Consider the following 12,488-nt stretch of genomic DNA (forward strand, 5'->3'; position numbering starts at 1 on the left):
ACTTTTTTTCAAACGGGGTCACTGATGAACAAAAGCTACGTTTTATACAGAATCATTCGCCACTTCTGCAAAATAGGCTAAATTATTCCAGTAGCAATATGTCTTGACGTGACAATTACATTTGTAGAACTCTCCCGCCCCCTACAGCATAAGGTAAGTCTGTGCTGCTTCTCTAAAATGCAATAGCCCCTAACAGTAATTAACTGCTTGTACATATTCTGTTCTGTTTTTAAAAAAAAATCCAAACAAAAACAAGGCTTTGAAATATGTTTCCATAGGTCTATGTGTTTATAAATTCTGAACTTGAAAGTGGAAATTACGCGAAACACTTGAAAGCAGCAAGAGGTGTATTAAACACTCTTAGCAGTACTGTGCAAAAGTTTTAGGCACTAAAAGTAAAATGAGCATGCTTTCAAAAACAATGACATGAATAGTTTTTATTTATCAATTAACTTCATGCAAAGTTCAGTAAACAGATAAAACCTTAATAAAATCAGTAGTTGGTGTGAGCAGCTTTGCTTTTAAAACAGCAGCAGTTCTCCTCGGTACATTTAACACAGTTTTTCATGGTAACTTGCAGGTAGGTTGCTGTAATCATGTTGGTGAAAGATGTTCTTCTGTGGATTTATTATTTAGGCCGTCTCAGGTGCTTCTTCGTGTAATCCCAGATTGACTCCATGATGCTGAGATCAGGGCTCTGTGGGGGCCATACCATACCATCTGTTGCAGGACTCATCTTTCTTCTTGTTGCTGAAAATAGTTCTTTATGACTCTAGCTGTATGCTTGGGGTCATTGTCATGTCATGAATAAATTTGAGACCGATCAGACACCTCCCTGATGGTACTGCATAATGGATAAAAATCTAAACATCTAAAGTGCCTAAAGCTTTTGCGCAGCACTGTATATTTAAAATATTTTATGATTTTATGTCAAAATGCAGTTTGTTTGTTTTCTATAATATGCCTTTTTATGCTATCAATGCATCCCAGTGTAGCACAATTCAAGATGCCACATCTCACAACTGTCATAGATAAATGTTGTATTTACCAAGACCTACCAGCCATATATACTCCCTTAACAAAAACAAAACATTTTGTCTTGCATGTGTTATATGTCAGTTCATGTATATATATATATATGTAGATAGATACATATACTATATGTATCAATAAAAAGTTGATCACAAAAAACCCCAAAACATTTTGTCTCTAGTACAATCTAAAAATCCCCAATGGTGGGTCCATGTTGTCTGCTAGATCTGTCAGCTGTGAGAGGGTGAAAACATCGACAAGCTTATGCTAAAACATGTTTTTGCTGTTATTCAGCCGTTCAAAATCTACAAGCTACTGTTGTCTTATCGGGCCAAAGCTAAACTCAGTGTATCACACAGTCAGCACACAGTAACTCTGGGAGTGGGATCATTGCCTGGGATAAATTGTACAAAAAGAATTTGCTGTCAGTTCAACAGGAGAGGAGGGATCAGATGGTCACTTTGCCGTAAAAAATTAACCTCTCCTGTGGCACTGATGATTTCCTTTTATGCAGTAAACTGAGACGGAAACTAGGGAAAAGAGATAAAAGAGGGAGTAACTTTCAGTCCCCTTCAATTAACACCAGTTAAACCTCAATTTTCTTCTTATCTTCAAAGGTGTCTAGAATGAAAGATTGCCATCCAGTAGTCTAGAAAGACTACAATTTTACTGCTACAAATAGAAATGTATTAGTGTTATTAGTTTTTTACTTGTACTTACTGGACACAGTGCATAAGGTCATAATTTGTCTTATGTTCTTCCAACAGGCTTCATCAGTCCCAGGCATTTTCTGTGGGTTGTTCACACCTTGATTTCACATGTAAATCACCAACTAGGGTTACAAGACCATCATATGAGTTTGACTGGTATGTGAATGGATGTCAAGGCAGCATGATAAGTTGTTCTGGTGAGCAGTGTTACAGCCTCTCTGTTTTGAGACAGTTATTCCAGCCTTTTTCACTCATCTTTCAAACCGTCTGTCCCCTCTGTCCGAAATGTGTACACTGCCGTCCTCAAAGGAGTTTCCACTGTCCTTTAAATGAAGACAGACTGCTGCATCTTGACCTTTGGGGTTGACTCAATCTTGGCCGTGTTTCATCTGCTGACATATCGGTCTGTGTATTCTTCATTGCTTTGTTCTGTTTATGTGTGGATGAGTGTTTTTTTGTTGTTGTTGTTGTTTTTCAGCAAGTTTCTGGCTTACTGTGTTGCTGGGTTTGAAACATACAGGAATGTTGTGTGAACTGACGATCCTGAAAGACACTCCGGCCATGTAAGGGATGACTTATTGCATCTCCATTGCTTCTCTCCTCTGTGTTGGTCTGCTCTTTCTAACAGTTCTAGTTGCTGTATTAACAAATCCCTCTTAAGGCAGCTCTAAGTTTTTAAAGCTTCATTGAGATGTTTGCACTTCTTGTCTTTCACCTCTGTGTGCTATTTGGCACAGTCTCAGCCCTCACTGGGAGTGAAGTAAAGCTGTTTCTAGCCCAGGCATCATGTTTTCCTTTTCTACAAGGGACAGTGGTGTGTCTAACAATCCTTTAATAAAGGTTTTTGACTTTTATGACTGAACTGTCACAAGTAGCAACACAATTATACTATGCAAGTGAAGACAATATTGTATGTCAGAATGTCCTGCCTTTTAAATAATTCGGTCCTCATAAACATTAATTTTGGGGTTTCTTTGCCACACTTTGTGTTCACTCAACTTAGTTTTTGTGTTCCCTTGAAACATTGTAGGCCACACTGTAACAAATTGCTGTAAAAATACAGCCAAATTCCAACAGTAAGGTACTATTTTTTCTACATATGGTAAAATACTGTAAATTCTGATGCTCTTTGGAGCCAAAACCAAGAATGGATATTAACAGTAGGCTACTGTAAGATTTGACAGCAAAATACAGTATTTTCATTTTCGCTGCTGCAGTAATGGAGGGACAGAAGCCACATGCAACCATCGATAATCACCGTTCATCCTCCTTTTGTGAAATCAAACCAAAAGGTTAATAACATCTTACTGAGAAAATAGAAGAACAGTGACTACATTTAATTTTTTCTAACATTAAACTGGTATAATCCTAGCAAGCACCTGACAGGCACAAGAGAGCATTTTCAGGTAGTGTTCTTCAGTTGGAAGTTTGAATTACTAGTATTAAAACATTATGTTCACTACTGTTTGCAAGTCTAGTTTAAAGATTATTTTAGGATGGCTGTTTTCTCTTGAACTACACAGTGAATAATAACATTAGTCCAGCCTTGTGTATACCCTTGCCTTGTTTATCCCACTTGCATTTCATAATTAATGATAGCCCACTGTCTAAAGCACAAATTCAAATATGTAGCCAAGTTGATTAAGATATGTTTGCTGCTGAGCCCCAAAAGATGGAGTTTTTATATTGGTTATTTTAGCTCAACCCAAGTGTGTTTCTAAGCTGTAGCTACGTTACTGCAAATATACTGTTTGTTGCCAAGCTGTACTAAAACCTGGGACATAATAGGTAAGTTGTTACATGTTGTTTTGTAGTAATGCCTAAGAAGACAAGCTCACAGAGAATCCTCATCACCTCATAAAAGTAAGTTAGGTGTCGTTGTTTAAAATGTTTATCTCTCCCATTTAATTGTTTCATTTCTCTTTCTCTCACTCTGTGCTCAATTTTTATTCTTGTTTCTTTCTCACTCAGTGAGCTGTGAGCCTGGAAGCCAACCTTCTGCCAATTATAATAGAGGACATTTGAAAGCATTACAAATTGTGTAACCTGCAATCTGTTTGTTTGCGCTTTTATAGTTTTAAACAGTAGTTTGTAAAGCAGTTTCTGTTTAGACTCATGACTAAGTTTTACTGGCAGCTCAGGATATTATAATTAACAGATTTACACTGATCCCCTTTGAAAGGGCATGAACCATAAGAATTATTCTTTCAAACATACTTGAATATACCTGGCATATTTGACAGCTTTTGAATAAATGTTCAGTTCCATAAAACAGTCACTTATCTCATCCTTGTTGTAATATATTTTAAAGGTTATGCATTTTAAATGTAAAACTGAGCTGATCTCATTACTGGACCATTAAGATTGAAGACACATTGTTATTTACAGTGTATTTCTGCAATTTATAGTTGTTTTATTAATATGAATAAGAAAAAAACTTTTGAGTTGTTGTAACATTTACAGTAAGAAATTGTTCATAAAGATTACAATAGTAACACTGTAAAAATACAATATGTTACTGCAGGCCTAGCTACAGTATCAAACTGTAAACCTCACATTCAACAGCAGAATACTGTAATAAATTTTACAGCACTTTACTGTTAAAGTAAATTACAGTAGTGACACTGTAAAAAAAATGGTAAAATGCTGGCAACTATAGCTGCCAACAGTTTACTGTAATTTTACAGGGAAATTTGTTACAGTGCAAGTTAGTAGAAAGATTCAATTGACACTTAATTATAAGTGTTATTGCTTTATTCCACCAAAATAGGTATTGTGAGTAATGTCAGATTTTTGGCTTAAGGTCATATTCAAGTATGTGACATTCCAAACAAGATTTACTCAAACTGTCCAAGCATTTGAAGCCATTCTCAATACTATCCAGGTTTAAGCACCAGCTGTTCTGGGAACACTATTATAGTAGTAGCAGTGAGGTAATTTGTAGGAGGAAATAGCATTCCTCTCATTAGCACAAATTGTTAAAGGTGAACACTTAAGTGCCATTGCGAGGGAGCGGACCAGTTAATCCATCGAATCTCATCAGATACACCAAACAAGAACAAACTAGCCCCTTAAACTGTGGTGTATCGAGCAGGACCAGGACAGGAGCGGAAAGGAGATGTCCCACTGGGAAAATCAGCAAGGAATATGGGGTTGTGAGAGGATGAGGTCTCCATCAACGCCTGCCGTTTCTTGCGGTCACGCTTCTGGTAGCGGAAGTTAAAGGGCGGACGTAGTGCCACAAGGCCAACAACCTCTTCAGAGGATGAGACAAATGGCCCAGCACCTGGTGGTCGCTGTTGAATGCCTATTATACCTTCATCAGACTCACTGGAAGATGAGAAGAGGGGGTTAGAGGGCTTAGCACAACCTGGGGGGTCAAAGGGTGCAGGGGGAATGTGTGTTGGGTCAAGTGGTGCAGCAGAGGACGGTGAGGGCTCAGAGGTAGCAGGCTGCTGATCATTTCCTGGGTCAACGATCAGAGGCGGTACGGTCGGGATGGCGGGATCTAAGGGGAGGTCTTGACCCTGCGGTTGCACTGGTCTGAAGATGTCCACATTCTGAAGAGTGACAGACGAGATCACACAAAACTAATGTTTTACCCTCACTCTCAATTGTGGACAAAAGAGTTTCAGTCATGCAATATTACATTACACACCACAGCTCGAGAGAGGAGTGAGAAGACAACATAATTATAGTACCGCATGTGGTATAGTACAGTACCATACAATTTTAAATCTCACACATACGTTTAAACACACACAAGCACAACACACATTTGAAGACACAAGAATGATGTGTAAAATATGACAGAATAATTATATGGCCAGTGACATTCATTCAGAAAGTTAAATTATCTTTTTTAATGGTTGCTTCAGTAAAAATCTGAAACAAATCAAAGCATAAAACATTAATCAAATGTCGTTCGGGCAGCGGGTTATTACATTCCTAACTGCAGTGCTACAGTTTGAAGTGATTGGCACTTAACATTACATTTTACTGAAGTTTTTCCTCTTTACTCACCTACTGACATCTTTCAGTGCACTTGAACCTTCTTTTTTGGGGGTGTTCATAGTTTTTTTTTTCTGCTTTAATTGTTAAACCTCTTTGCAACACTTTTCCTGTTCTGTACTGAGTGCACTAAATTTACTCTTCTGTCATAGTTTACAGATTATGAAAGACAATGCTATTTTATTTGGTAAATTCAACAAGAGCCAAATTTAGTTGAAAGTGTCTGTCTATATAATTAAATCCCTGCATCTTTTAAGAGGAACAAGAAAACAGTGAAGTCTGCAGATATTGTATAAATCATTATGAATTGAATGTAGTAATATGCTCTGAATTTTTTGTTGTTTGATTTTTTATGCCTTTCATTTTCAGTCTTGACATTTTAATAATACGTATTTGTTGTAATTTGCTTTTCTGGATTTCAGAAATTATGACAATCCTTTGGTTGAACTCGCTCTGAGATAAACTGGGAAACATTTTAATTACTCCCTGTACCTGTACTTTGAACATCTCACAGGACACCTGAACGTCAGGATTGATGTTTATGTTTCCATGCACAGATCCTGCACAGAAACCTGCAGTCTGAGGAGAGAATATGATATATTGTGTTAATTCTTTTTGGGCTACTGGGTCATTGCAAGGACAGAGATGGAACAGGATAGAGCAGGGAGGGTAAAAAAAAAAGCATATAAACAAAAGCGGGAGAGGAAATGACAGGCTTCTTTTTAAAAGATAATCAATTACTGCAGCCTTTTAGCGGAGTTAGTTGTAAAACTAGAAATTAATCTGTCATGTCATCAAGTAACACTTACAGGAACTGATGCAGTGATATTAAATGAGATGCTGGTTGATCGATGTATATTTAAGGTTTTGGAACAACATTAATTAGCGTCATAAATGTTCCATTGAAGTGTCAGATTGTCAGCATAGTAATCAATGTTTGTTATTAATGGAACTGTTTCAGACAATGTGGTTTGATAACTTCCCTTTTTTGTTAATAGAAGAGACGTTTTCATGTATCAAAGTCAAGATTAAAGTGATATGCAAATGTGAATTTTATGTCTAATATAGTATGTTTAATGTCTTGAGGTAATGTCAAATTTTGAATATAATTCCCTGGACTCTATGTGTTGAATACCTCTGTGTCGGAAGTCAGTGTCTGTGGCTGGCACATGCCTCTTGCTGTCACTCCCTCTGGACACTCTTGGACTGTGTACTCCACAAAGGTGCCTTTCACTGGCACAGTCTGAAATATAAAAAAAATATAGTAAGAAAAGGGCAAATTACACATATAAACACACAAACACAGAGATACATGCAGATTCAGAAAGCTGGTATGGTGTTGAGCTGTAATGTAATAGTTATTATCCTGCTTTTAGAACCCAAAATAGTTACCTTAGGTGGACTATTGTACACAAAGAGGAGCAATATGCTGAGCTTTGGTCCCCAAGCAAACTGTTCAATTTCTCATTTCCTCCCAAAACAAAAGCCTGGCCTGACAGTAAGGTCCAAAGTGCTTCCAGTAATACTTTTCAACCTTGCTAGACTCTTGTATCATTATGGTTATTGTGTAGTAGTAATAGTACTCATCTGGTTCACAGAAGCCCAAAGGTGCACCGTGCTGTCTGCTCATGTACACCCTGAGATTTTTCTAAGTGTAATTTCCTGATAACCATTACATTCAGCACATTGTTGTGTAATGAAATCAACCCCAGAGCGTTGTTGCTCTCATCAAAGTTAATAACTCTATATCTAGTCATACTTGTGCTGCAGCTCTGGTGATCTTCTTCAACCCAAGACCTGCGGCCAGTTTGGACTGTCTCTTATAGGTTGCCAGAGTGATCTGAGCAGCAGCTATGGCCTCTTGGCTGTCTACAGACAGCAAGAAGGGGCAGGTTGGACAGATCTTCTCGAGCTTCTCTGGGGGATCTGCAGGGACCAGAGGGTGATAATGTAGACATTTGTATTGAAATCACAACTAATTAAATATTACTTAATGTAAAGTATTGGCCTTAAACTTACAGTAAAAGCAGAATTATGTTTTGGAATCTCTGTTGTTATTGATTTGATAAAGCCTCAAAAAACCCTACACTCAAAGCTGTGTTTCAGTTTAATTTGATTTGTCATTTTGACTCGACATAATGTCATAATTACATTAATGAAGGCTCAGTTCCATTTAAGTGTGCCAGTAAGCCGTGATTAATGTTATTAGATACATCTGTGTGTGATGAATAAAAATTGCCACAAAAATCTTTTAGATCTTTTAGAAAATCTTTTAGATTTTTCTTTTTCAATTACTTGTTGATGGGTCTTGCATGCTGAATGATGTTATTACCACAAATATTTGTGGTTGAATCTTTTTGACTAGATATTTTCTTCCTCTGATGTTTTTCCCCTTTGGTGAGGAATTGAAATCAGCACCCTTTCACTTGCAATATCAGTGAGATGCTACATAAATTCACAATTCATAAGAAACAGAACCATTTTTGGAAATATGTTGTAAATATTTTATCCCTGCATGCACTTTGATATATCACTAAATCTTAGAGTTTATTTATTAGGTACAAGTAGACATGGCAGTTGGAGTTCACATAATAAACTATGTATTGACCTTGCACTATTTGTGGCCATGATCATCCACTATCTATCCACTGCAGATCCACTGTTTTGACAACTTGCTCACAGTGGTAGTTTGAGCTTTCCAATTATTTGATGGCTGATGAGGTTTGTCTCACCCATTTATAGATTTTCTTACTCTGTACATTGCAATTCATGTTACGTGTGTATCTTTGTTGGCAAAGTGTGAATGTAATTAATAGAAATTTTAAAAAAAGAAACAAATCCATACAGTATGTCACACACCACAATGTGGTACAACCCATATTGTTCAGTGTCACATCACTCTATGATATAATATTGCTCAGTTTTACTTGATTTAATCACACAAAACTTCTTGAGCTCACACTGTACCATCAGAACTACCACTCTGTGCTTCATCACAAAACTAATATATGACTGAATATCAGTGTAAAACTCCTAATAATAACTGTTTACTGTTACCTGGTACTAGCGTGCAGTCGTAGCTGTACAAGTAGGTGTAGCCCTTTGGTGTGTGAAGAATGGTGGTGTTGCAGTTGCCAGAGATTTGCTAAAAACAATAAAACAGAATAGATCTTTGGTTGTCAGGATTTTGCAGCATGTGACATAACTAAAACTTTATGTCCATATAAAAGTATTGATGAGGCTGCATTATTGTGAGTACTCTATTATTGTGTGTGTGTGTGTGTGTGTGTGTGTACTTCTATCTTATCTTATCTCTATTTGTGAGGGCCAAAGTTAGTGTATATATTCAGTGTAAGGACGTTTTGGCCACGCAGAAAAGGCTATTTGTGTGTTCTTCTATTCTTGTTCTTCTATTTGTGTTCTTTTTAGGTTTAAAGATAGAATTAGTTTTAGGTTAAGCGTCAAGTAAGTAAGTGTAAGATTTGGGGCTAGGGAATGCATTATGTCAGTGAGAGTCCTGACAAATGATAGTCTAAGTACAAACACATGTGTTTGTTTGTAGATGTGTGTGTGTGTCCTACTGTTTCCATGAATGGTCTGATGTCACAGCGTTTCCATGGTTTTGGGCTGCCTATGTGACACTTGGTCTCCAGGACATCCAGGTCCAGATAATATACATTGCCTGCTGGGCCCTGATATGCACAAACACAAGTAATAGGAAAGAGGAGGTACAAACATTGTTGTGTGGTCAGATTTTCTAGTATCATTATCGTCAGTATCATGTTTTGTATTTTTGTTTATGAGTAAAATAGCAGCGTTACGCAAATGTAAGTGAATATCCAAGGCTCAGATGTATGAGAACTCTTCTCTCAAGTACCTTCATTTGTTCAGTTACATCTTTAAGGAACCATTTAGGAGCTGCTCTGTGTAAATCCCTACAATATTGATTCGAGCAGTAACACTGAAAACAAATGTCAACACTTTGAGCAGGTGTAACGGCAGCCTTCCAGGTCATGAAGTTGAACTGAGCCCGTTAAAACCTGACCGCAGTTGGACAATAGCCTTCAGCAGCTGACAGCATGAAGTTCATAAAGCCTGTTGTGTAAGGTCTGTCCCTGCGGTCCTGCTCTGAAATGACCTGGACTTTATTAACAGTCACTTCAGTCGTAAAGGCCTTTATTCATGAGGCGTGAAAAGAGATGTCTTCTCATTTCATGACATAAAATTATGTGCTTCGATTTTAATGTTATTCGTATAATGTCGTTTATTATAAGCGACATGTACTGATGACATGGCAGTCATTCACAACAAAGTGCACACAACAAATATTTATTGTTTTTAGTCTTTTATATAAATGCCACTATTTTTCATATCTCTGGTTTAGTCCAGTGGTTCTAAAACTGGGGATTGTGGACTACAAGGAGTCCTTCAGAAGCAGAGTTTAACTTCATTATCATTTACTCAGAGTGAAAGTCAGCACATTGTGACAATTTAAGAGGATGATTTTCTGATTAGAACTGATGTTTCACTGTGCACAGCCATTTATAACAACAAATCTTATAAAATGGGCTCCCACTGACATGAAAATTGACCACGGCTGGTTAAATCTATCAGTGTGTGACTCTGTTTTACAGGGATTTTTGGTCTTTCAGCAACAAAAGAAGGGAAAATAACCTTTCCACCTCACTTCCCTTTTTAAACATGAACAAATCACCCACTGACAGAACATTAAAACAACCTGAAGGCAGCATTTCCTGCCAAGCATTTGTCTCTGTACTTACCTGAGCATGCAGGTGGACATTTGCTATGCGGTTGAGGGCAAACTTATACCCATCAGCACGATCCTCATTGATGTAAGTGACAGCCAGACGAGACAGCTTCTCCACTGCTTTGTCATTACAGGGGATAGGATTAAGTTCAATGGGTGCCAGTGAAAAACCCTCACCATACACACACAGTATCTGAATGGATAGCTGGGATAATAGCAGTAATAATGTACAGATGGATTTGTCCATGGTGGCAGAGGTTCACACAGGAGCTGAGAGATGAAGCTGGTTTAAGGTGAAGTTTGTTCTGTTGTGTTTGCGTTCGGCCTAGGCAGTGACTTTTGGAATCAAAACAGCACAGAGATGTTGAAATGAAGCCAAGGACAAACTGTATTTGAAGGCAGAGGGCTGACATTTGTGAATGAATGTCATTTAAATGGAGTAACAGTTAATCATTGATTACAAATAGAGGAAATTACAAAAATGTGATTCATAATACACATATGCATGCACTAATAAGACTGAAGGTTATTTTTGCTCCCAGTGCAGACTTTTTAATCCCAATCAAAAGGGTCTATGGGATTTATTTGTGTGTTTATGTAAACCCAATTCATGCAGCACGTCCCTCATTACATTATAGGTAACAACAAATAAATACATACAGCACTGGCTCACTTTTTTTAAGGCTGTAATATGAGCATCTTACCACGAGGGGTCACTGTGTGTCTAGTGTGGTGTATAGAGGGGACTTTACTGTTACACTGTTGGTCCACGAGGCTGAACTGGGTTAATGATTCACTGATACCCCATTAATTACTTTCAAAATTAGACTGGCTGTTGTCTTAGAACCTTGTAACTCTGATACTTGCCTTCTCTGCCTTTATTTTACCAAAAATAATGATTAAGTGGCCCTTTCATCATGAATGTATTTCATCATGGTGTATAAGCAATGGTAATTATTCCAGCTGTTCCAGACCAGTGTGTTGTTTACAAAAAATGATTCAGGGCAATGCATGGGATGTGTATTTTTTTATTTCAAAATAATAAATAGTAAAAACCAGACTGTACTGTGTGCTATGGGTGGGGTTCATACTTTTGGAGCAGTCAGATTGGTTCCATTGTTCATGACAAGATCGATTAATGTCTGTGACTGCAGTTGAGTACAGTCTAGGACATAATGAAGCACGTACACTCTATCTCTGTCTGCATCTCTCTCTCTCTCTCTCTCTCTCTCTCTCTCTCTCTCACACACACACACACACACACACACACACACACACACACACACACACACACACACACACACACACACACACATTTGATTTATCTGAGTTTTTACACAGATTTTCAAAGTGTAAAACAAAATACATGCATGATTAAAAATGTTGTCTGAGGACACTTGAAGAAAATGTAATTTTCACTAGCCATGCTTGAGGCATAGCTGTAGGGAGAGTATGTTGTTCTGTTCGTACCAGACTGAAATGTTTCAACATCTACTGGACAGATTGGATAATACTACGGATATTCATGGTTCCCAGATGATGCATCCTAATTGCTTTGGTGATCCCTTCACTTTTCCTCTTGAGCCACCGATGTCTCAACTACGGAGCCCCTAAGGGAACATGGGCAAAAGAATATACAGTATATATAATGCCATAGCATGCGCACGAGATAAAATTCATTCACACATTTTGATTAATTCGTGCGCACTGGATAATAAACAGGGAGCCAGCACAACAGACCAGCCTTTCTCCCCCGGAGCATGAAGTGCAGTGCACCTGCTTCAACTATTGCCTGTCATCGACTGTGGCTGCCCACTGCCCCTAAATAGTTAGGATGGGTATGCTGTATAACAATATAATAGAATGGGTAAGGATAGGATGCAGAGTATAAATTCTTGTTATATAAAATGTTATTGGAAAATAAAGAAATTCTGATTCTAACAGGATGATAAATGGATTTCTGCAAG

The 12,488-nt window shown here is 37.7% G+C and overlaps 1 protein-coding gene and 1 long non-coding RNA gene across 3 annotated transcripts; one reads left to right on the top strand and one right to left on the bottom strand.

The window, feature by feature from the left end:
- Positions 1–45: 45 nt before the first annotated feature.
- LOC121899915 lies at positions 46–4,016 on the top strand. 2 transcript variants are annotated; one of them, XR_006096822.1, is made up of 4 exons: positions 46–153; positions 1,800–2,305; positions 3,557–3,605; positions 3,714–4,016. It is a non-coding gene; the product is annotated as an uncharacterized LOC121899915 (long non-coding RNA). The 2 variants fall into 2 exon arrangements; XR_006096821.1 differs by having other exon boundaries at positions 1,800–3,605.
- Positions 4,017–4,510: 494 nt separating this feature from the next.
- si:ch211-262h13.5 (uncharacterized protein LOC571127 homolog) lies at positions 4,511–10,768 on the bottom strand. The gene is made up of 7 exons (XM_042417585.1): positions 10,535–10,768; positions 9,335–9,445; positions 8,811–8,898; positions 7,513–7,679; positions 6,889–6,996; positions 6,246–6,332; positions 4,511–5,302 (listed from the first exon to the last, which is right to left on the bottom strand). Exons 1-7 carry the CDS (start codon positions 10,766–10,768, stop codon positions 4,814–4,816), a joined length of 1,284 nt encoding a protein of 427 aa, XP_042273519.1. The 3' UTR covers positions 4,511–4,813.
- Between the last annotated feature and the right edge of the window lie 1,720 nt (positions 10,769–12,488).

Source organism: Thunnus maccoyii, chromosome 7 (genome assembly GCF_910596095.1).
Source record: "Thunnus maccoyii chromosome 7, fThuMac1.1, whole genome shotgun sequence".
In the NCBI taxonomy this organism is placed as follows: Eukaryota; Metazoa; Chordata; class Actinopteri; order Scombriformes; family Scombridae; genus Thunnus; species Thunnus maccoyii.

What these genes read in the sequence shown, in the direction of transcription:
- si:ch211-262h13.5 (XM_042417585.1), bottom strand. Translation starts at nt 10,768, where the DNA reads ATGGACAAATCCATCTGTACATTATTACTGCTATTATCCCAGCTATCC. An exon ending in CACTGACTTCCGACACAGAG is followed by an intron (nt 6,333 to 6,888) that starts GTATTCAACACA and finishes TTCTCTCCTCAG; the next exon opens with ACTGCAGGTTTCTGTGCAGG. An exon ending in GTGAGATGTTCAAAGTACAG is followed by an intron (nt 5,303 to 6,245) that starts GTACAGGGAGTA and finishes GTCACTCTTCAG; the next exon opens with AATGTGGACATCTTCAGACC.